The 25,494-nt window shown below is 42.0% G+C and overlaps 1 protein-coding gene across 1 annotated transcript in view; it reads right to left on the reverse strand.

Moving 5' to 3' along the window:
* Window positions 1-25,494, reverse strand: part of LOC308102274 (neural cell adhesion molecule 2-like) — a 172,685-nt gene that overhangs the window by 103,352 nt on the left and 43,839 nt on the right. Inside the window, exons 3-4 of the mRNA XM_080451910.1 lie at window positions 16,966-17,112; window positions 7,179-7,316 (exon numbers count right to left, since the gene is read on the reverse strand). Coding sequence (XP_080308036.1) covers window positions 7,179-7,316; window positions 16,966-17,112 — 285 coding nt within the window. The remainder of the gene's footprint in view (window positions 1-7,178; window positions 7,317-16,965; window positions 17,113-25,494) is intronic.

The following is a 25,494-nucleotide window of genomic DNA, read 5'->3' on the forward strand; positions in this document are numbered from 1 at the left end:
GTCCGTGGCCAAATAAATAGAATAATAAAAAGTAGGAACTATCCCAAAAAGGTAGCACATCCAAAATGTCAAATCAATGGAGTACACATTGTACTCACATTTCCACAGTACTCACATTTCCACTCTTTTTATTGGCACACACCAAGAAACGAACGATAGCGATAGACATTTTGGATGTGCTACCTTTTTGGGATTCTTTTTAGTTCCTACTTTTGATGTGTATACTGGATTTTAGGTCTCTTGCACTCCACTGAGATAATCCATTGTTGATGCGCAACCTCTTTTTCTTATTTAGATATAATAACACGTTTGTGCCACACTGATATAGCTTTTTGATATACGTATTTTTTCCAGAAAACTGTTAGGATTTAGAAGACATTTTATAGAATCGACCTCTCATGTCTTAATGGGTTAAAAGCCATTGACAAGCTCCCATGGGGGGTGGGGAGTGGGGGGGGCGGGGGGGGGGGGGGTACGTACAGTGGTGTCCTCAGCGAGTTCAGCGAGCCACTCCGCTCGGCTCTCTGTGGGGAATGATGAGTGTCATGTGGCTGGAATAATAGGCTGTGCCTCATTGAGCAAGCTTATTGGAACTTCCTCACAAGTGAAGCGAGTGGTTTAGCTAAATTGAATGCAATTCATGTAGGTTTTTTTTTGTGGGGGGGAGGGCTGCTATTACATTATTACATTAGGCGAGGAGAGAATTACATAGGCAAAAGAGTCAATAGTGCGGCTGCTCGTGCGTAACGAGGCTCTTATTAGTGCTTTTGGGCAAGATCGCGTTTCAATCACTCCCCGAACCGTCTCAGGTGACTCGCTTTCTACGAAACGCTTTCTGTAAATGAGGACAAATGGTCAAATTAAAATGACATCCTTCGATTTTTAAGGCCGTACACCGAGCCCGGATCCATTGCTAATTGAGAATTTCAATCATGGGAAATAGCAGAGAGAGAGAGAGAGAGAGAGAGAGAGAGAGAGAGAGAGAGAGAGGGGGAGAGAGACCACAGTTAAGACAGGCCTGTATATTAATTAAGTATCCTATCTGAGCGGATCCAGTCAAGCTCATGTTGTCAGAAATGTGCTTGGGGAGCACGGCTGAGTTTTCACTCAGGCACGACTTGCATCTCATTTTCCTCCAGAAAGGAATGAGATATTTCACAACAATGCACACAGGGACATGACGTTTGACGTTGCAAAGTGGAGCGTAATATCTCTGAATGCAAACTGCTATATTATGCGATATTTCCGAACCCAAGTGCGAGAACTTAACCACTTAGACCGTCTAGACTTAGTCAATCTGGGAACACATCGTGGAAAAACAGGCCCTCTGCTGTTTTTTTACCTTTGATTTGACTCTGGGAGGAGTGATTAAGTAGACCTAAGGCGTCTCCAGACCAAACAGACTACTTCAGACTACTTCAGACTACTTCAGACTGCAATAGACTGGTATTCGGTTGGCAAAAGTTGGCATTTAAGTCTGTCAGCCGACTGGCCATTCATGTGCTAATTTGACTTTTAGCCTGCCAGCGTTGCCAGGTCTGCTTATTATAAGCGACATTGGGCTTGTTTCCCTGCAAAGCCACTTGTACATAGGGACGTTCCCAGCGTTTTTTCTTCACTGCCGTGCAGTGGTGTAAAGTAACTAGTACATTTACTCAAGTACTGTACTTAAGTACAATTTTGAGGTACTTTTACTTTACTGGAGTATTTCCAATTGTCTATACTTCACAACAATTATTTGAAATGTTTAGTTACTAGTTACTTTGCAGATATAAATCATTATGAAACATACATTAACCACTTTAGCCCTATTTTATACCTATAAGCTATTTGAAAATAGTAGATCTACAAGCTCACAACGTGTTGCGATGCACGCGTTCTGAGCTTGTAGATCTGCTATTATCAAACATTTTAGTACTTTTTCTTTTGGTACTTTAAGTACATTTTTATACCAATACTTTAGTACTTTTACTCAAGTAAATGTTGAATTCCGGACTTTTACTTGTAACAGACTCAGAGTACATCTATTGCATTCAAGCCTGGAATTTCGTCATTTTAGGGGCAAGGCCACTTGGCCATTGGTGTTGTAATGTTTTGGAGTCCACGGAAATAATGCATTTAACTTGAAGGTTAAGGATGATTGTATTTTAATATATTATAAGAATAGTATAACTATCTGTGAAATATAACCCATTTATTTCACAAAATAATGTGTTGGCAAATGACCAATATTTAGTTATATAGGTCTCAATATGTCACATTCAGCCCTGGACTTCACTGACTGAAGTAGGGGTCACATTAATCACATTAGATTCACAGAATGTATTTTACCCACAAGTTATTTTCATTCAAATGAAATGTGAATGAATTTGCACTAATAATGACTTTAGTTGATTTTTCACTCTTTAAAATATAGTATTTCTTAATTATTAATAATTACAGCTTGTAGATTGGCTATTTTCACGATTTTAAATTGTTTTTAAATAATAATAAAAAAGGAACCTACAAGATTTCCACCCGACAGCCATAATATATAGCCAATATATATATATTCTGTATCAGTATATGAGTCCGTTTTTGCAGATTTGATTCTAATTGGCTACTATGCCTGAATATGAATTTAATGAGCCTGGGTAGGTCACCCTGGCTTGGCGGAGATATTCCCTGTAGCGCACACTCCGCACAGCAGCAGCAGGTGAAAGCAATTCACTTAAACGAGGGTTGTGTTGCGCACCAAAAAACGGACTAAAACTGTCACATTCTAGATGCTGAAATAAACTTCCCATTTAGATCATTGTTGACAAACGAACAGGGGACTGGTGTCTAAAAAAAAACCTTATTGACAGGAAAATTGCAAATTGATACTTTTACTCAAGTAAAACATTTGAGTACTTTTTCCACCACTGCTGACGTGTACACAACATTTTTGAAAACGGTTATTCGAATAATCAAAATTAAATACATTAATTAATTTATTGAAATTAGCACCCAGAAAATAGCCAAAACTGAGCACATTTCGATCTATAAGGCCAAATCTAATTTGAAAAAAAAATATTAAGAGTATATGAAAGCCAATTAAAATGTTTATACTATCGGAATCTTACACACCTGCTCCCAATAAATTACATCACCACAGCGCAAAAGCAGGTCAAATCAATCAATCTCTCTCTCTCTGGGAGCAACAACGAGAAACAGTGAATGTAGGTTTTCATAGACATGGTCGCTTGTTTCTCTCACATAATCTGGCAACACCGACAGCCCTCTGTTGTCACTTCGTCTCTGCTACATAGGTACTCCAGTCGGGCCCCAGTCGGCTAAAAAGCTGAACATGTTCGGTCGGCTCTGGGTCGGCCGAAAAGGTCCCGACGGACCCCCCGACGGACCCCTAACCGACTGGACGACTATATACGACGCTTCCCGACGCCAAGTCGGCCCAAAATCGGTCTGGTCTGGAGCCAGCTCTATGCTGACTGGAAACCAGGGTTTTGGTCTGCCCTCAGCCCTCCTCCTCCGGTGGTGCGCCTATGTTTTCATTCCCACTAACAATATTTCTCCACGGAACACTAACACCATTCCTCCCACGGAACATTGTTTCTATGATGAAACTTTCCTTGTTTTTTGTCGGCTTCGAGGACGCTATTGTTAAATGAGTTTCGGTTTGTTTCCAGTGGGAAGCGAGCGCACAGATATAAATCCCGGCCACTACATTTGATTGGGTAAAGCGCGGCCTGCTTCCTGATCTGAAGGCCCGCCCACTTGTAGCCAATATGTGCATAGGTTCTCAACGGGGCTCCCGACAGATTCAAGCGCAGCTCTGAATCTGTTCTTGAGAGATTAACACATTGATTGCCAAGATATTAAACATAGTTTTCTATCCCCTTGCCAGCGTATAATTACCTCAATCCGATGATATTTGAAACGCCGTGGAACCGACATTGTATCCCAAAAACACAAACAAAATAGTCCCTGTGGGTTAGCAGAGGGATCTGTGTATCCATAGGAACGACAACGTTCCAACCGCGATCCGCCATTTTGGGGCTTCGGCCCGCTGAAAACTAGTGGTTTTCAATGCAAAAAAAAAGAAACTAAGTTACAGCTGTTTTTCTGAAAATCCCAAACAGGAAGCGGATGGCTTCCTGTTTTTTTGGAAGGATGTCACATCCACATTCTACTTACTCTAGTGACGATCGATCATTCCAAAGCTGTGTTAGGTCGGCCCTTGTGGAATCTTCCCAAAAAAAAAAAAAGAACGCATCAATGCGATCTTGGCCATCAATGTGTTAATACTTAGTGAACTTGACCAGGGGTCTATTCCACGAAACCTGGATTAGGGATAAACCGGGTTTAAACCGGGTTTAATCGGCTATCCTGGCTTAAATTATCCATGAATCGGTTTCACGAAAGCTGAGTTAGCTCGGCAGATTAACTTAGCCAGTAAACCTGGATATGTTTATCCATGATCCTGTTTCACAAAAGAAAATTGAAGCAATCCTGCCTTAGTTACCATGGCAATTTAGCTGTGAAGTTAGCCTGGTCCGGACCAGGCTAACAGCCAAGCTTTATTAATCCAGTGCCTTGTTCTTCAAGTTTTGTGAAATAGCTGTTAGTCCAATGACTCCAATCATAAACCAATGAGTTTTTCCACACTTATTCAATTCTTATGCGAAAATCGAAGATCTACAAGCCCGAAATGTTTTTGTCTTATGGCGGCCGGGGGTCCCCGGCCCCCCATGGACCCCCACCCCCGTGGACCCCCGCCCCCGTGGACCCCCGGATCCCCGTTGACCCCCGTGGACCGGGGACCCCCGGCCGCCAAAAGGCAAGCTTTTCACTTGTAGATCTTCGATTTTAGAAATTAGAAATTAGAAAATTATTCTAAGTGTGTAAATATAATTCCAACATTCACTTAAACTCCTTATGTTTAAGCCTAACTGAATTATATATTTATGGATTTGTATATAAATTAATTGCATATTTTTGGACAACTTGTGCATTTAATTTGTCTGCAATACTTTGCCACGCTTTCTCCCTGGATCTATAGTTATTGCGGCTGTGTTTCCTCTCTTGCTTATTATACATTTTACTTCCTTGTATGATTTCATGAGCTGCTGCAGTGCTGCTGTTCAGCCACAGAGAAGAACGCCTCTCTGGTTTTGGGCTCCATGATTGGTCAAGTTCAAGGATTCTGCTATCGACTTTCATGGTCTTTTATAGGAATATGTGAACTCACATTCAGCCTGGTTTAACGATCCTGGCTCGACAAACCTCTCCTTCTCAGCCCGGCTTGGCGTTCGTGGAACTGAATAAACCAGGCTGAACAGCGCAGGCTTGTCAAACCTGGATTTGCCTTTCAAACCAGGATAATTTAATTCCGCTTTCGTGGAATAGACCCCAGAGCTGCCTCTGTACTTGGGACTGCTTTTTTTTCAGTCCACACTCAATCTGGGGGGTCCCGACCCGCAGGTTGAGAACCGTCAACCGCTGCGACTATGGTCTCCACATGGAACTGCTGATGAAACTAATGTTAGTAGATTGGAGGATTGAGCTGACTCTCCACATGCCAGGGATATAATTGACTGAGAGAGAGAGAGAGATTTCACACGTGCCTCTACTGACTTCAATGATGTACTGTACCAAATGACATGCATTCACATGGCTGCTCATTTCACGGTGTGTGCGTGCGTGTGCGTGTGCGTGTGTGTGTGTGTGTGTGTGTGTGTGTGTGTGTGTGTGTGTGTGTGTGTGTGTGAGTGCGTGTGCGTGTGCGTGTGTGTGTGTGAGAGAGAAAGAGAGAAAGAGAGCTGATTCTTATTCTACTGTAGTGACCTCAATGCAATCCTGTAACCTTGTGTTTCTACCCTTATGTGTTGTGTCTGTGTTCATTGTATTTCAAGGCTTGATTACTTAGGAGGTGTATGAGAGAGAACTGTGTGCAACAAGACAGTGTGCAGGGTTATGTCTCTCCAGGGCGTCAGTTTGAAGGTTTTCAACCATCAATTAGACACTGTGCTCTTCTGAAAAGCATTTAGTCTTCTGTTAATAGAAAACTTGTAAGGCAAAAATGTTGTTATTGTGTTTTTATCATCGATTGGTCTGTATACCAGGCCTGAAATGTAATCAGTTTTGGGGCAAGGCTGCTTGGCCATTGATGTTGTACATTTTCTGTGGGCACAGCTGAGGCCAAATGCCAGGGCAGGAAGGCCATCAAATAAAACGATGGGAAAAAATATTATTTTTTCAACACATAATATAACAAGTAAGACGCTGCGAACGCTGGAAGCGAACGCAGCTCGAAAATATTGTGTATTTACGGACTTGTAGTCCGTGTTATTTCACCGTGATGATGGGGAGAGAACATTGACTGTGTGTGTGTGTGTGTGTGTGTGTGTGTGTGTGTGTGTGTGTGTGTGTGTGTGTGTGTGTGTGTGTGTGTGTGTGTTTTGCAGGCTGTTGTGCATTTTAATCAGAGCATTGTCTAAATTCCTGCACTCTGGCGCCCTCTGGCTGCTGCACACAGGCAGTGCATGCACACAGAATGCACACAGACACACACACAACCCGAGCACGGTTACATAGTAAGCTCCACTTGGTCGGAGGCGCGGCGAGTTCCGCGTTCGCAGCTAATCAGTAAAAAAAAAAGAATGGCCGAAGTACTGTACTTCAGTACACTTTGGAGGATTTTTTACTTTACTGGAGTATTTCCCATTTTCAATACTTTTACTTCTACTCCACTACATCTCGGAGGCAAATATTGTACTTTTACTCCACTACAATTATTTGACAGCTTTAGTTACTAGTTACTTTGCAGATTTAGATTATTACCACAAAACATGCATTATCCACTTCAGACCTATATACATTTTGTCCATTTGTAAAAAGCCGATCTGCAAGCTCACAATGTGTCGCGATGCGACGCACTGTGAGCCTGTAGATCTGCTATTTTCAAAAGACTTGTACATTTTGAACTTGTGAAACAGGACATTCTGCACAATGAGTTCTTTAACTTTTGGTACTTTAAGTATATTTTGATGCCAATACTTTTGTACTTTTACTCAAGTACATTTTGATTACCGGACTTAGAGTATGTCTACACTGCAGTATTGATACTTTTACTTAAGTAAAACATGTGAGTATACTTTTTCCACCACTGACTTTATGGTTCTGTGAGGAAACCTTACCGTTGACGACCATGGCGATGTCCACAAAGTCGATCTCGCCGCGCGCCTCCACACTGGCCTCACAGCGGTACACACCCTCGTCTGCCTTGGTCACCTGCTGGATCTGAAGGTTGTTGTTGGGCAACACCTGGTACCTACCTTAGAGAGAGAGAGAGAGAGAGAGAGAGAGAGAGAGAGAGAGAGAGAGAGAGACAAGGAGGAGAGAGACAGAGAAGGAGAGAGAGTCAAGCTATTTGTATATCACATCTCATTCACATCAATCTGGGAACCCATCGTCAAAGAAAAGGGAAAACAGCGCCCTCTGCAGCTTTTTACTTTTGCATTTGACTCGGGGGGGGTAGCGCATAAATGGAACATGGGTACAGGAAACAGGTCCGTTTGGTCCATTCCCACTAACAATATTTCTCCACGGAACACTAACACCACTTCTCCCAGAGAACATGGATCATTTTGGTTATAAGCCCACTTGTTTCTATGATGATAGAGCAAGTTAAAATGTTACTAACTTTCTGTGGTTTTGTCGGCTTCGAGGACGCTATTGTTAAATGAGTTTGGGTTCGTTTCCAGTGGGAAGCGAACGCACAGATGTAAATCCCGCCCACTACATTTGATTGGGTAAGGCGCGGCCTGCTTCCTGATCTGAAGGCACGACCACTTGTATTTCAATGTACACACGTTCCGAACGGCCCTCCCGATAGATGCAGTAGCGCAGCTCTGAATCTGTTCTTGAGGGATTATATTCCCATAGAATGTAGTACAAACACATACAGTCCTCTCACCGCGTCGGCGAGCCTCCTCCCCCTTGGGGGGGGGGGGGGGGGGGCGCCAACAGCAACCCGTTGCTTTACGACCTCCGATCAGACGAGACGACCCGCTGAATTTAACCATAAATCCTTGTTAGTTTATTTTCCTCCGCTTAGTAATATTATTACTAAGCGGAGGAAAATAAACTAACAAGGATTTACGGTCGTAGGTGTATATATAATATACGTTACGTATTTGCAACATTCAAGTCTGTACAGATTAAAAAGCATAAATAAGCGAGAGAGAGAGAGAGACACGGAGGGCCCCCAAGGGTCCTTGAGAGGTTTCCACGGGGGTCCCTGGCTAAATTGGTTAATTTAGCATTAAAATCAGTTCAACCACTTGTATAGCTTGTAGATTTGCTATTTTCAAAATGTATTGGAACATTTTAGAAAAATTTGCAATATTTTGTAAACATTTTAACTACACAAATCTTGTATGGAGGACTCCCTGGCACAACATATTTTCAAATGGGGGGGTATGGCAATTTAAGGGTCCTTGACATGAAGATGTTTGTGAACCTCCGAGTTAGAAAAAAGAGGAGGAGAAAATAAATGGCAACAAAAAGGTACTCAATCTTTTTTACTTCAGTATCCTCTAAGAAATACTCTGTTACGAGTAAAAGTCCGGAATGAAAAATTTACTTGAGTAAAAGTACAAAAGTATTGGTATCAAAATGTACTTAAAGTACCAAAAGTAGAAAGTACTCATTATGCAGAATGTCCCATTTCAAAGTTTTCAAATGTATAAAATGCATAAAAATCCTTTTTAAAATAGCAGATCTATAAGCTCACAATGTGCCGCATCGCGACGCATTGTGAGCTTGTAGATCGGCTATTTTCAAATGGCTGAAATGTATATAGGGCTGAAGTGGTTTTGTAACAATAATAATCAAAATCTACAAAGTAACTAGCAACTAAAGTGTTCAAATAATTGTAGTGGAGTAAAAGTACAATATTTGCCTCTGAGATGTAGTGGAGTAGAAGTAAAAGTACAGAAAATTGGAAATACTCCAGTAAAGTAAAAAATACCTCAAAACTTTACTTAAGTACAGTACTCGAGTACAAGTACTTAGTTACTTTACACCACTGGAGATAAGAAAGTTATAGGGAAATAGCGAGTGAGAACCGCAATCTCCCTTCTTCAACACTCCGTCTGTCAATCCTCACAAACCGCGATAAAGCCGTCAGAGATAAACACTCTGCTGGGTAATTACCACAACCCAAATAATCTCCAGTCAGTCTTCCCCGCGGTGGCCACTCCGAAGATTGGCCCGAATTTATGCCCAGGCAATTTATACCCAGGCAAAGATGTTTTATAATACCCCGTGCAGCGCAATTCAAATTAATCAAAAGAAAAAGAAGGAAAACCAAAGAGATGTCTATCTCCACTTTTCATCATCGCCACGGCGATGGAGATTTTAACTTCAACGAGAAAATTAAAAGATAATTTCTGATCGGCACTCTGACCCAACATCTGTGTCTGAAGGTTATGATGGAGCCTTTTTTATTTTATTTTATATATATATATATATATATATATATATATATATATATATATATATATATATATATATATATATATGCCAATATATGGCAAGTATTTGCAGAATATATGCTGCATATATGCCATATTCAGGTTCATAAAAGTGCATATATAGGAAATATATGTCTCTTCTGTGTCACATATATGCCACATATATGGATATATATGTACATATATAGAGAAATATATGCAGGCGGACAATTTTGTATATGTCACATATATGATAAACATATATATTGTGTTTATAAAAACATATATGTTCATATATTTTCTTTGCCCCCCCCCCCCCTGCTGACAGAGGCAAAAATTGCCGATGGCTATAAGCTTCTATATCTGCTATTTTTGACACTACTGTTCTAAATCCTAAGAGGTTTCTGAAAAACGTATGTTGCTTTATATATATATATATATATATCAAAAATAAAAATAAATCACAGATGCTTTCCCAGTTTTAATGTGTGAAGTAGAAGCAGCAAAACGACAATATAATACTAGACGCGTCGCAATTCTGGGAAATTGCAAAGTGTGGTTGCGCCAACGCCGGTCGCCGGTCGCGGCCGCCGGGACTCGAGGGATACGCCGGGAGGAATACCGTCGAAGGCCGCGCGACGCGCCATTCGAATCGGGTGACGATCGGATCCCGCCTTTGTGATACGTGCCGTTTTGATTTTAGGAAATAGGCCCCTCCCACTAAATAAATAGCCTTTTTATTTTACGATCTACGGTTCAAGAGTTATAGGCCAAAATGTAAAGGGGGCTGTTATAGCGCCACCATGAGGCCGACTGGTGTATTTTTTTTTTATAATTTCGGACTAAATCATGAACCACCCCTCCAAGTCTTGAAAGGCTAGCCATTATGGTTTCTGAGAAAAAAATACTTGAATGGGAGTTTTTTCATTTTCGCATTAAAGTGGATGGGGAAATTTAATGCACTAATAAATCAATATCAATTAAACTATGTAACCAATCCCTTAGCAAAATACACGCACACGATTCCCGTTGAAGCCGGTCATTTTGACATATGGCACTAAATTGGGAAAAATAAACTGTGGGAGGAGTAGCGCAGCAAAATAAGTTTATCTAGAATAATAAAGTGTATAGAGTACTATAGTCTGGTTGCCCTGTTAGGGCAACCACACTAAATAAAGTGTATAGAGTACTATAGTCTGGTTGCCCTGTTAGGGCAACCACACAAAATAGCTGTTTAGGCCTACTTGAGTAAAAGTACAAAAGTATTGGCATCATCAAAATGCTTACAGTACCAAAGCACAAAAAAAGTACAGTTGAACTCAGGTCCGTTTTTACTAAGAATAGAGGGTTTGAAGTGGTCAAAATATTGTTACTTTAGTGTTTTAAAATGGTCTCTGCTGCACAGCCTTGGCTCAGTCAGGTCACAGCAGTCAAAGCAGAGCAGAGTATGTTCTTTTCATGTGGTTGTTCTCTTGCACACAGCACTGCGGAGCTCACCACACGCATAACACAGAGGTCAGCAAACCCTGCTGCGTGGGCATTACCTTGGGTATTAAGGGCCTTGCTCAAGGGTCCAGAGATATGCCCGAGAAGAGGTCTCACTCTCATTCACCTCAGCCTGCACCACTCTACCTTTCCACCAGGAGCTGAACCCGTGACCTTCTGTCCATTAGCTCAGTGATCGAACCATTAAGCCATTTAGACCGGGGGAAGAATCTGTGTCATTTTTAGATTTCTTTGGCTATAAAACAAAATAGCAGATATACAAGCTCGTAGCGCGGCACCGAGTGCCGCGCTACAAGCTTGTATAGATCTGCTATTTTTTGAAGAATCGTGAAAATGTGCGCAAATCTTTGAATATATATTTTTTTTACTCAAATCTTTGCTTCTGGGGATTCTACAAAATGTCATAATTTTTTCAACGTATCTTGCTATGTATCAGTGGTGCTCAAACTTTGTCATGTCAAGGACCCCCAAAATGATATGTATTTGGTCGCGGACCCCCATTTGAAAATATTTTGTTCCAGGGACCCCCAGAAGCAAAGACTTGAACTATGTAACCAATCCCTTAGCAAAATACACGCACACGATTCCCGTTGAAGCCGGTCATTTTGACATATGGCACTAAATTGGGAAAAATAAACTGTGGGAGGAGTAGCGCAGCAAAATAAGTTTATCTAGAATAATAAAGTGTATAGAGTACTATAGTCTGGTTGCCCTGTTAGGGCAACCACACTAAATAAAGTGTATAGAGTACTATAGTCTGGTTGCCCTGTTAGGGCAACCACACAAAATAGCTGTTTAGGCCTACTTGAGTAAAAGTACAAAAGTATTGGCATCATCAAAATGCTTACAGTACCAAAGCACAAAAAAAGTACAGTTGAACTCAGGTCCGTTTTTACTAAGAATAGAGGGTTTGAAGTGGTCAAAATATTGTTACTTTAGTGTTTTAAAATGGTCTCTGCTGCACAGCCTTGGCTCAGTCAGGTCACAGCAGTCAAAGCAGAGCAGAGTATGTTCTTTTCATGTGGTTGTTCTCTTGCACACAGCACTGCGGAGCTCACCACACGCATAACACAGAGGTCAGCAAACCCTGCTGCGTGGGCATTACCTTGGGTATTAAGGGCCTTGCTCAAGGGTCCAGAGATATGCCCGAGAAGAGGTCTCACTCTCATTCACCTCAGCCTGCACCACTCTACCTTTCCACCAGGAGCTGAACCCGTGACCTTCTGTCCATTAGCTCAGTGATCGAACCATTAAGCCATTTAGACCGGGGGAAGAATCTGTGTCATTTTTAGATTTCTTTGGCTATAAAACAAAATAGCAGATATACAAGCTCGTAGCGCGGCACCGAGTGCCGCGCTACAAGCTTGTATAGATCTGCTATTTTTTGAAGAATCGTGAAAATGTGCGCAAATCTTTGAATATATATTTTTTTTACTCAAATCTTTGCTTCTGGGGATTCTACAAAATGTCATAATTTTTTCAACGTATCTTGCTATGTATCAGTGGTGCTCAAACTTTGTCATGTCAAGGACCCCCAAAATGATATGTATTTGGTCGCGGACCCCCATTTGAAAATATTTTGTTCCAGGGACCCCCAGAAGCAAAGACTTGAACTATGTAACCAATCCCTTAGCAAAATACACGCACACGATTCCCGTTGAAGCCGGTCATTTTGACATATGGCACTAAATTGGGAAAAATAAACTGTGGGAGGAGTAGCGCAGCAAAATAAGTTTATCTAGAATAATAAAGTGTATAGAGTACTATAGTCTGGTTGCCCTGTTAGGGCAACCACACTAAATAAAGTGTATAGAGTACTATAGTCTGGTTGCCCTGTTAGGGCAACCACACAAAATAGCTGTTTAGGCCTACTTGAGTAAAAGTACAAAAGTATTGGCATCATCAAAATGCTTACAGTACCAAAGCACAAAAAAAGTACAGTTGAACTCAGGTCCGTTTTTACTAAGAATAGAGGGTTTGAAGTGGTCAAAATATTGTTACTTTAGTGTTTTAAAATGGTCTCTGCTGCACAGCCTTGGCTCAGGTCACAGCAGTCAAAGCAGAGCAGAGTATGTTCTTTTCATGTGGTTGTTCTCTTGCACACAGCACTGCGGAGCTCACCACACGCATAACACAGAGGTCAGCAAACCCTGCTGCGTGGGCATTACCTTGGGTATTAAGGGCCTTGCTCAAGGGTCCAGAGATATGCCCGAGAAGAGGTCTCACTCTCATTCACCTCAGCCTGCACCACTCTACCTTTCCACCAGGAGCTGAACCCGTGACCTTCTGTCCATTAGCTCAGTGATCGAACCATTAAGCCATTTAGACCGGGGGAAGAATCTGTGTCATTTTTAGATTTCTTTGGCTATAAAACAAAATAGCAGATATACAAGCTCGTAGCGCGGCACCGAGTGCCGCGCTACAAGCTTGTATAGATCTGCTATTTTTTGAAGAATCGTGAAAATGTGCGCAAATCTTTGAATATATATTTTTTTTACTCAAATCTTTGCTTCTGGGGATTCTACAAAATGTCATAATTTTTTCAACGTATCTTGCTATGTATCAGTGGTGCTCAAACTTTGTCATGTCAAGGACCCCCAAAATGATATGTATTTGGTCGCGGACCCCCATTTGAAAATATTTTGTTCCAGGGACCCCCAGAAGCAAAGACTTGAATTAAAAATGTTCTCTTTAAAAGATATTTATTCAAAGATTTGCACACATTTTCAGGATTTTCCAAAAAATAGCAGATCTACAAGCTCATAGCGCGGCAGCTTGTAGATCTGCTATTTTTGAATAGCCTAAGTATAAGATAATGGTTAAAGTTGTTGCACAGATGCGTTCTCGGTCTGAATGGGTTAAGCCGTTACACGGCCTCGCTGGCCTCGCTGACAAACACAGCACATCAATGGATCGCACGCACGCGCGAGCGAGCGCACGCTTCTCCACTCCTTGTTGAGCTGTGAAAGCAGCTTGTCTGAATCATAGGCAGTGCTGCCTTGTAAAGGCAGCACCAGTGGGTACCTATAAACCTTGTGGGCAACTCAGGAATAATAAAACAAAATAAAGAATACAACTATCTGCTTTGGAAAATGGTCGAAAATAAGGTAAAGTATGCGTGATTTGAACACGCACGGTATACCCTTCAACTTATTGTTTATCCCCATAATGACTGGCTATCATATAAAAAACAACATAAAATACAATAAATGGTGCCCAGTGTTCTCAGGGGCCCAGTGTTCCGGTTACCCTTGTAAAAGTGTTCCATGGACGTAGTGAGAGAACCGATCAACCAGCTTCTCCATAAGCCGTCTTCTCAATAAAACGCCAAATGTGTCTCCCGTCCAACTTTTACTGTATGCAGAGCAGTGGTGGAGAGTGACTACCGGTAAGTACATTTACTCAAGTACTGTACTTAAGTACAATTTTGAGGTACTTTGACTTTACTTGAGTATTTCCATTTTCTTTGATACTTTATACTTCTCCTCCGCTACATCTCAGAGGCAAATATAGTTTTTTTACTCCACTACAATCATTTGAACATTTTAGATACCCTAGTTACTTTTTACGCATTAACACATTGGGTGCCGAAACCGGGAATCTCCGGTTTAAAATTTTTAGCGCTTAGGTGCCAAAACAGGGATTCTCCGTGAAATCAATCTTTTTGTTAGTTTTTTTCCACAAGGGGGGGGGGGGGGGGGGGGGGCTAGCGCAACTGTGGAATCACCCATGGTGACTCTGAGAAGGAAGGGACAGATGGATCACCGTGCCAAAAAACCTGGCTCCCTGTCCGCTCCCATTCTATCTCCTTGATAAAAACCTCTGCATCGCCTTAACTTTTTACAGTGGGAAAAACGAGTCATTTTCGACGCGCGATCACTCCGCCATGGTGACTCGCGTGAGAGATGTTATTGTTCCCGGCGTTAGCCAGGACCATCCACCATCGTACACGCATGCATTGTTTACATGCGGGTGCTCGTCGTGGAGTCTGCAGCTGTAAACAGCGCAGCGTCACAAACGGTGAGATCTCTGGCACTCAACGACACTTTTGTTTAATAAAACTCTGGCACCGGATGTGTTAAGTAGAGTACTTCTTGTTAGAAGTTCTTCCACCGCTATGCAGAGTGCTGAGGTCTCTATTCAAGGAATTCACTGCTCTCGTATTGTGAGGCTAGACAAAGGCGGGGAAATGGCACTCAAGAATGCCTTTCCTTTTTGGCACGCTAGTCGTTCTTTTCAGCGAGTCGGAGAATTGGGACCGCCAGCCATGCAGCGTGCCACACCAGAGTGTTGGCATTTCACGTTTGGGAAAAGTGTTTGTCAGGGTTACTTTGTATGAAATGTAATCTGTTAATGGGGCGCCGCTGTTAGCTCCCTGATGATTTGATTTGCCGATGTGTCAGAACTTGCACACTTGTATAGAAGAACTTCAACCACTTTAAACCCTATGTATCGTTTGCTGTCGGGCAAGAAACCGTGAATGTCCAAAACCGTTACTTTTCAGGAAATGGGGGGAACAAATTGCCAGTGTTACAATCATATATTGTAAAAAAGAATGGACTAAGCTATGCCATTGGTTTCTACAGACCGTAAATGAAGCCAATTGTTCAGGAATTTCAAATCCGCCATCTTTCTATATCGCGTCATATCCTGCGCAATGCAACCAGACCATTATTGGTTGGGTAGCATACATGGGCAACTGGCGGCCCGGGGGCCAAATGCGGCCCCCACCTTCAGCTAATGCGGCCCGCAGGTTAATATCAGAATAGTGATATATTATTGATTTCAGCTGTTTACAATTCCTAACATGCAAACATGACCCGCCTTAATTACTTCAGTCTAGTAGCTTAATGACTATATTATTACTATTCTTTTGTCTTTTTTATGTCCAATGTATTTGTATTTAAAGGAGGAGTTCACCCAAAACATGACTTATTTTCTATCAATTACACACCCCATGAAGCCTTGATTTCATGGATTTATTTTTTGTTTTTGTGGCATTCCTAAGACAATAATTTGATTATAATAAATGTGTCCCCATTGATTCCGGTAGGAGACACAAATGCATTTGTGTCTCCTACCGGAATCAATGGGGCTAAATTTATTATAATCAAATAATAAAGGAAGGAATGCGACAAAAACAAAAAAATATCCATGAATTCAAGGCTCCATGGGGTGAGTAATCAATAGAAAAAAAGTCATTTTGGGGGTGAACTACTCCTTTAAGTTCATGAAGTTAACATATGTATAGCTAAATGCATTTGAAATTAAATTAAAAAAGTAACTTTTCAGGATTCCAATAAAAAAAATAGCAAAAATAGCAGATCTACAAGCTCAAAACGCGTCGTGAGCTTGTAGATCTGCTATTTTTGCTACTTTTGTGTGACATAGAATGGCGAAAAAAGTTAAAATACTGAGAGACAGTATATGCAATGTGGCTCTCTGGAGTGAGTGTGGAAATATAGTGGCCCTCTACATCATCAAAGTTGCATCACCCCTGGTATAAGATGAGGTGACACATTGCTCTTACTGTGGTGGTCCCCTGTGGTACCACCATGGTATATAAGATGAGGTCATGCTCTTACTGTGGTGGTCCCCTGTGGTACAACCATGGCATAAGATGAGGTCATGCTCTTACTGTGGTGGTCCCCTGTGGTACAACCATGGCATAAGATGAGGTCATGCTCTTACTGTGGTGGTCCCCTGTGGTACCACCATGGTATATAAGATGAGGTCATGCTCTTACTGTGGTGGTCCCCTGTGGTACCACCATGGTATAAGATGAGGTCATGCTCTTACTGTGGTAGTCCCCTGTGGTACCACCATGGTATATAAGATGAGGTCATGCTCTTACTGTGGTGGTACCCTGTGGTACAACCATGGTATAAGATGAGGTCATGCTCTTACTGTGGTGGTCCCCTGTGGTACCACCATGGTATATAAGATGAGGTCATGCTCTTACTGTGGTGGTCCCCTGTGGTGATCTCTCTGTCCTGGTAGTACCACACCACCACCGGCACCGGGGAGCTGATGACGTCACACACCACCTCCGCCGTCTCGCCGTGGCGGAACTCCTGCGGCGAATGCACCTCCCGGAAGGTCAGCCTCTCTGTGAGACACACACATGCACACGCACGCACACACGCGCACACACACACACACACACACACACAGTCGTATTGGTTACAAGCCTATCTACGACGGAACCGTTCAGATCTACTTTTCACATAGTATCGATCTAGAAACACAGAGGGGGCGGGGCCTAAGAAATTACAGCCTGTCCCTATTGGCCGTCTAAGAGCACCTACCAAGTTTGGGGCCTTTAGCAATGCTGGGACCTGGAGTTATGGCTGTTTAAAAGGCCAGCCAATAGGAACACAGAGGGGGCGGAGCAATGGTCCCTGGTGTGGCTATTCTGATGGCAGACCCCTGACCAGGGTTGGTGGAAGTGGGATTTATTGGAATTAACACCCCATTTCACTTACCTTTCCCTAGCCAGGATGGATTACCACCCTTATGCTCTCTCACGCGCACGCACACACACACCCCTACTGATATTAATAGTTTTGCTATAAAGGCGCAAAGTAGCAGCTTGTATTTTGTCAATCTCGTGTCAATATACTTCGTTTATATATTCTCAAAAATGTGAAGCACCTTGGGCTAAAGTCCATGAAAGATCACCTGCCTTTTCAACAGAGTAAATGTAGTTTGTTTTGCCAATAAATCCTTCTGGTGTTTTATTAGAGATTGGTTGATGTTTTTATAATCCGGCCTGCACACATTTGGAAACGCCTCACGCTTTGTTGGGAAGTTTATGGTTGTATTTCATGGTGTTGCTGTCGGGCGGAAACCTCTTTAACTTTTTAAGACCTGAGACGATTCTTAACACATTAACCGCCAAGAACGTAGTCCTACGGTCCGTTAAATCCAACTGTTAAGCGCCGAGACCGTAGCCCTACGGTCCACGGTCTTTTCGCGCTATTCACTTCCGGGTTCACTTTCGGATTTTTTTTGATCCACTTCCGTTTCCGGTTTGATGACCGGAAATAGAATTATTTGGGATCCGGTTTTGACGATCACGCCCGCTCCCATTCTACAGACGAAACTGAAACTCAATTCTCTTCCTGTAGTTTTTTCTCCTCGCATTTCACTGTTTAACGTAATCCGCTCTAACTACAACATGGATGCCCCGTTTGACACGCGATCTTCACTGGGAGATACAGGGAGATCTCGCGGATGTAAACAGACCGTGTAGAGCTCAATCTTAAGGATTTTAACAAGATCTATGGCGACATGAAAAAAACAACAAAAACACTTTGGCACTGGTGAGTACATTATGAGATTAACCTCTGGCGGTCGATGTGTTAAAAATGTTTTCTAAATCCTAACAGTTTTTTGAAAAAAAATAAAAAAAAAAAATTCAAGAAATTTCAAAAATAGCAGATCTACAAGCACTCGGTGCCGCGCTATGAGCTTGTATATCTGCTATTTTTGAATAGCCAAAGAAATCTAAAGTGACAGAGATGCGTTCCAGGTCTCAATGGGTTAACTTTTTGTGTTTGTTCGTAAATTAACGCCCTACGTGATCATACTACAGCGTCACACAAAAGCATCAAAAGTAGCAGATCCACAAGCTTGTAGATCTGCTTACTTTTGAATTTGACTCCTGAAAAGTAACAGTTTTTGGACATGAGGTTTCCACCCGACAGAGACGATGGCCATGACATATAACTGTACCTTCAGGGCTGAGCTTTATCACTCAAATGAAACCGACTCTAAATTAAATTGGTCATATTGCAGGTGAGTTGCAAAGCATGCTCACAGGCATGAAGAGATAATTGAAAGATGTGCAATTATTTATGAGAGCTGACAAAAAGTTAAAGAAGAATATCCCAATTTACAGTAAACAGTTGAATGTTGTGCTCAACTTCAAGTTAAAATGTGTTGTCCATGTGTTGTCCATGTGTTGTCCATGTGTTGTCCATGTGTTGTCCAAACAACTATGGTATGTGGCAGGAACACAACTGTGTTAAAATAGGGCTAAAGTGGTTAATGTATGTTTTATAATATAATAATTTATATCTGCAAAGTAACTAGTTCTAAAGTTTTCAAATAATTGTAGTGGAGTAAAAGTACAATATGTTTTCCTCTAAAAATCGTGTTTGTAGCGCGTGCATGTTTATAGAGAGATAATCAAATCTAGGCTCGGATTTCAAAACTGCAGTGTGAGCCCATATTAATAGTCCTGATGGTGGCGCTACACAGCAACGGCTGTTCAAATGTTCATACGCTTTGAGCGGACAGGAATACTTTTTCTCAAAAACTTCAAAAACTAATTAAACCCATCTCCTCCCACACCTTTTGCTCAGTGGACACCAAACTCGTTACCCTGCATCTTCAGACTGTCCAAAGAGCCACATTTGTAATTACTATAAATTTAGCCCACAGGGCTCACTATTTAAGTCCATGTACTGAACGGTAACTAGCATGATGCACATACTTTATGCATTCTGCCCTCATCTATAAGTCACTGTACTGCTACATTTCTCAACTGTAAATAAATGTTTCTGTCATGAAGCAATCAATTTCCATAAGAAGAAATTAATTGCATGCATCTCTACGCTGTCTAGACATAGGCGCTCAGAGCCTGGTTGTGCAGTGTTGGTTTTCGAGCCGAATCTGCTTCTCGTAGGCGGTCTGGAAGCGGTCCCTGCATAGAGGCCTGCAGAGCCAACTCCTTTTGGACAGGACACAAAGAATGCAGGATTAAAGGGCATTTCACTTTCAAAAAAACGTTTGGTCATTTTATCGTCTACTCAGGCTTTTGTGAACCCCCCAGACCGTTTTTAAGTTGCTTGATTCAGTATTTAGATATTTGATATTCATTTTATCAGACACGCCCCCTTCCTATACAAAGCCATTATAACTTCAAACTCCATTTTTAACATGTTAGATTCATCAAAAACACCCGTCCTTGGTTCTGGTGACTCACCCTGCCCTCCTAATACGCGAGGGGCCGTGTTTTTTCGATTACCTTTTTAATATTTTTTTATATATTTTTTGGGGAAAATGAAAAAAATTAAATACAATAAAAAAATTTAATAAAATAAATCGAAAAAATACGGCCCCCTCACGTATTAGGAGGGCAGGGTGAGTCAGCAGAACCAAGGACGGGTGTTTTTGATGAATCTAACAGGTTAAAAATGGAGTTTGAAGTTATAATGGGTTTGTATAGGAAGGGGGCGTGTCTGATAAAATGAATATCAAATATCTAAATACTAAATCAAGCAACTTAAAAACGGTCTGGGGGGCTCACAAAAGCCTGAGTAGACGATAAAATGACCAAAAGTTTTTTTGAAAGTGAAATCGCCCTTTAACTGCGCGGTGTGAGCAAACCATAGACTGTATAAAAGAGATGGACAAAGTGTACGCCCCCCCAGACTCTACAGACCGTAAACAAAGCCTATTTTTCAACGATTTCAAATCCGCCATCTTTAATATAATACAAAAAAAGCAACCGGAAATCAATCGCTAAATGAATGCTATTGGTTGGGTAGCTTGCCAATCAAGAGCGGGGGGGGGCGGGGAATGAATGGTATTGGTTGTGTGGCTTGTCAATCAAATCAAAAGCTGCAAAGCGGCCAATGAGAGCGGTGAGAGCTCAACCCATTCCTCTGGCCCGGAGGTCCGTCAATATTTGTAAAGCGCTCGCTCCTCCAGTGAATTATGTACAAACCATCTCGCTGTCTGGCCATGCAGCCGTTAAGTTGAGATGCCCATCTGGACTCGGACAGGGTAGACGCTTCGATATCCATTTCCATTGTAGTGGGGGAGTAGCTTATTGGCACCTCCTCTGTATGGCATTGCGCCGTAGAAGCTTGGCAACCCGAGTGGCTGCCCCGAGAACGCCCAGCGGAGTCCTCAGCAGAGATGGCATATCACCCAGCGGCTGTCAATGCCTTCTGAGGTACGCCAAGGACATGATCGACAATTTACATTTATAATTTAGGCATTTAGCAGACGCTCTTATCTGGAGCGACTCACAAAGTGCCACATCAGAGTAAGCACGACATCGAGCCAACGAGCCACAGAGTAAATAGTCACATAAGTAGACTGCAAACAGGACGATGTTCTGTCGCACATGATTGAAGACAGTATACTGCGTGGGGATAACTGTTCACATGGCTGTAACGCCTTCTGTGAGTCAGTGGTTCTCAAAGTGTGGTCCGGGGACCACCCCGGGGGTCCTTGAGGGAGTTCCAAAATAGTTGATATAGCATAAAAATCTGTTTAACCACTTAAACCCTGTTTTATACTTCGGCTATACAAAAGTTTATAAGCTCACAATGAGCTTGTGGATCTGCTATTTTTGAAAATCTTTCAGAAATTGTGAAAGATTCAGAAAGATTTAGATTTGTCTTTTCTTTCTTTAAAAAAGAAAAACACAAATCTTCTTTTGTGGGGTCCCCTGGCACAACATCTTTTCATAAGGGGGTCCGCAGGCAAATATATGGGGGGTCCTTGACATGAAAATGTTTGAGAACCACTAAGTTTACCAGTCAGTGAGTCAGTTACTCAGTGACTTTCACGTCCAGTAGGGCTGGTTGCTGTCCAGAAAAAAAAAGAAAAAAAACATATTTTAGAAAGCAATTTGAACCACAGAGCCACCACATCACTTCTTAGGAATGTCTTGGCTTTCATCTCTAATGAAAACTTTTCAGAAGGAATACAAACATCGACAGAGTCAGCAGGAAGCTGTTTTTTTTCCAACATTCTAAAAACGTTAGCATTCAACGGTTGTTGGCTCAGTTGTATTTTTATGCGGCAGAGTTAATCCATGATGTTCTTTCTTGGGGTACATATAATACAAAGTGAGATATTGAAGAGGACTTGGGATGAGAAAGTAAAGCAGAGACGTGAAGTAGTCGGGCTGTGGAACCACCACCAAGGTCATTGTTTAGAAATTTCCATGACTATTAATTAATTATTAATTATTTTTCCATAACTTTTTGACTCTTTGCATCTGTTCTGCTTCCGTTTAGTTTTGAATAGTTTTCAAGGCCGGTTTGTTTAGTTTAGTTTAGTTTTTAGTTTTTTGAAAAGGCTTAGTTTTAATGCAGTTTTTATTCCTTTTAGTGGTAGTTTTAGTTTGTCATCATATGGGGTATTTGGAAACATCTTGAAAGTAGCAGATCTGTGAGCTGGTCGATGCTGCTATGTGGTTCTCAACCTTTTCTGGATCAGGGCACACTTGAAAATTTTGAAGACGTTCGCGGCCCACCCATCTGACCACTTACCAATCATTTTTAAGAGCATATTTATCTAAAGGATCAATCGATCGATTGTGTTCTGGCTCGGATCAATGGAACTATCAGTATCACAATGAAAACCCATTTTCCCAAGGTTTTAAAGAAAAATACCGTGACATTCTTTCACGTTATTACACGGCTTAGTTGAATGCTTGATTCTGATTGGTCAATCATCGGTCATTATTTCTTGATAATGACCGATGAGCTCTATAACGGACCGCTGTCTAATCAAAGAACACCTGCTCATGTCAACCTGCGCTGCTTGGTTTTATGCCGTATCCTACATTTGTACAAAACAAACAATGTCATTTACAACTAAACATTGCTCTCAAGAATGATTTTGAAAACATTTGAAGTGAGAAATAGACGATGCAATAACCGAAAAGTGATTCTATTTGATCCACTACACTTCCTTGTTTATCGTGGCACAACAACACAAGAATACCAAAACACAATCGCCCCGGGGCAAATCCGACGGTATTATAGCCAAATCCGGGCGGTAGGCCTATAGAATGGGGGCGAGTGTGTGTTGGGCCGAGTCTTCCGGTTACCTTTTGGACATTTGTCATTTGTTTTCCGAGGTGAACGTGTCCGCCCAGCCCAATACTCATGGAATACTTTCATTGCCGTAAGCAAGGAAATACTTCGTTTTGTTGTTACTTTTGGGTCAATTTATTTATGTATTAAGTAGCCGTGTAATATACGGGATAATGTATGGGGAGGTGGTCATTATTGAAAATTAAAGCCCTTCAGGGTGATTATCCACCTCGGTGCATAATCAACCTGTCAGGCTTTAATTTTCAATAATGACCACCTCCCCATACATTATCCCTTGCTTAATATTGACGCCATATTGTCATTAAAATCTTGGCAATTATTTGAGGAAGGGAATCGGTGTAGAATCACTTAACTAAACCTACAGTATATGAGCACTTGCTGCCAGACTATGAGAGAAACATGCTTTTTTCCCCAGCAACACTCTGACGCCCACTTGACACTCATAAATCGTTGCTGTCGGGCAGAAACCTTGTATTATGCTTTTTTTTTGTAAATTAATGCCCTTCTTCATCACGCAAGAGCGTCACACAAAATGTAGTGACAATAGCAGATCTGCTATTTTCACTCCTTTTAAAACGTTTTTAAAAAGAATAAAAAAGGAATGGTTTTGGACATACAAGGTTTCCACCCGACAGCAACAAAATGGGGAATATAGTGGGCTTGCACAGTTCTCTCTCTTTTCTACCGATTGTACGTGTGTGTGACGTGTGTGTGTGTGTGTGTGTGTGTGTGTGTGTGTGTGTGTGTGTGTGTGTGTGTGTGTGTGTGTGTGTGTGTGTGTGTGTGTGTGTGTGTGTGTGTGTGAGTGTGTGTGTGTGTGTGTGTGTGTGTAGGTGTGTGTGAGTGCGTGCGTGTCACTCGGCGAGGACAACTGTCAAATGTGTGTGTGTGTGTGTGTGTGTGTGTGTGTGTGTGTGTGTGTGTGTGTGTGTGTGTGTGTGTGTGTGTGTGTGTGTGTGTGTGTGTGTGTGTGTGTGTGTGAGTGTGTAGGTGTGTGTGAGTGCGTGCGTGTCACTCGGCGAGGACAACTGTCAAATGTGGTGACAAGCCAATCCGCCCCCCCCCCCTCCCCCCCCTCCCCCCCACCGGAGCCTTTCAGCTGACACACAGTATTCACCGTCTCCGTTTTTCTGCTGGCTTGCGTTTCGTTAAGAAGGGTTGGGGCATAACATCATCATCAACTCGCACACACACACACACACACACACACACACACACACACACACACACACACAGTCACACTCACACACACACACACACACACACACACACACACACACAGTGCGGTATATACATACACAAACAGCGAGGGAGCCGCCAGGCGCGGCTCACACACGCTTCATTGATTGTTCACTACAGCAAGAGTTGGTTCTCAACCTCTTTTCTTTATTTTTTGTCTTGGGGTGGCTCTCAGCTATTATTGTCAGATGTTTAACGTCTGACATTAGCCGAGAGCCACCCACCCACCCGTGCATGCACACAGGCGAGAGCGCAGACACACTCGCACACGCGTTTTTCAAAAAATGCCCTGGCCTCCCTAGGCTGGTGAGGGGAGTGTAGCGCCCAGGATCACTTAGAAAATTGGCACCGGGTGAAAAATAAGGCTTACAAAATTGCGGGATAAAAATTATAGGAAAAAATAAATAATAATAATGCTCATTATATAATATGGTACCATTTTTGTCGACTCACTCTTGTGTCTCAGAGGAGTAGAGGGCTGTGGACACTTCAGAAACCCGCCTACCAGTGACATCATTGTTAGGCAGGGTTTAACAAGATTTTTTTTTTAAGCATAAAAAATGTTATTAAAGCGAGAACAATGGCTTCCTTTACGGCACGCTAACTTTCCAGATATAGAAAGCCGTCAGTTTCTATTAGCTTGGATTCCCCATCGATGATGTCACTGGTAGGCGAGTTTCTAAACTGTCCACCAACACCAACCTCCTCTGAGACACAGACATAGTAGACAAAGATGGTGCCATAATATCATGAGCATTAGTGAGGACCAAATTATATGAAGATTTAAGGTTTAAAATGTCGTCCTTTAAGCTCTACAATATATATCGTTGTTGTCGGGCAGAAACCTCTTATCTCCATATTCTAACTTTGTGTGTTTTTTTTCGTAAATTAACGCCCTACTTGGTCATCCTACAGCGTCACACAAAAGCATCAAAAGTAGTTGTAAATCTGCTACTTTTGCCTTTTTTTCTTTTTTATCCTGAAAAGTAACAGTTTTGGACATAATATGAGGTTTCCACCCGACAGAGACCATATATACTTCTCGTATGATTGAAAATTCTTAAAAAAAAAAAAATCCTTTTATCCAAAAGGCATTTCCTCCTGATAAGACAGTAAAGAGGGGTCCGAGGGCCCCCAGTGGTCCTTGAGGAGGGTTCCAGGGGGTCCCCAGCTAAATTATCATACAGATATTTAGGAACCAAATGGACCCCTACAGGTCTGTAACTCTGATAGTGTAATGCAGTGGTTCTCAAACTTTTTCATGTCAAGGACCCCCCAAAATGACACTTATTAGCCCACGGACCCCCATTTGAAAGATATGCCAGGGACCCCCCATAAGAGAAGATTTTTTACGGCAGTGATTCTCAACCATTTTAATTTCAAGG

This window comes from Gymnoscopelus braueri, assembly GCF_963280865.1.
Source record: "Gymnoscopelus braueri genome assembly, chromosome: 15".
NCBI lineage: Eukaryota > Metazoa > Chordata > Actinopteri > Myctophiformes > Myctophidae > Gymnoscopelus > Gymnoscopelus braueri.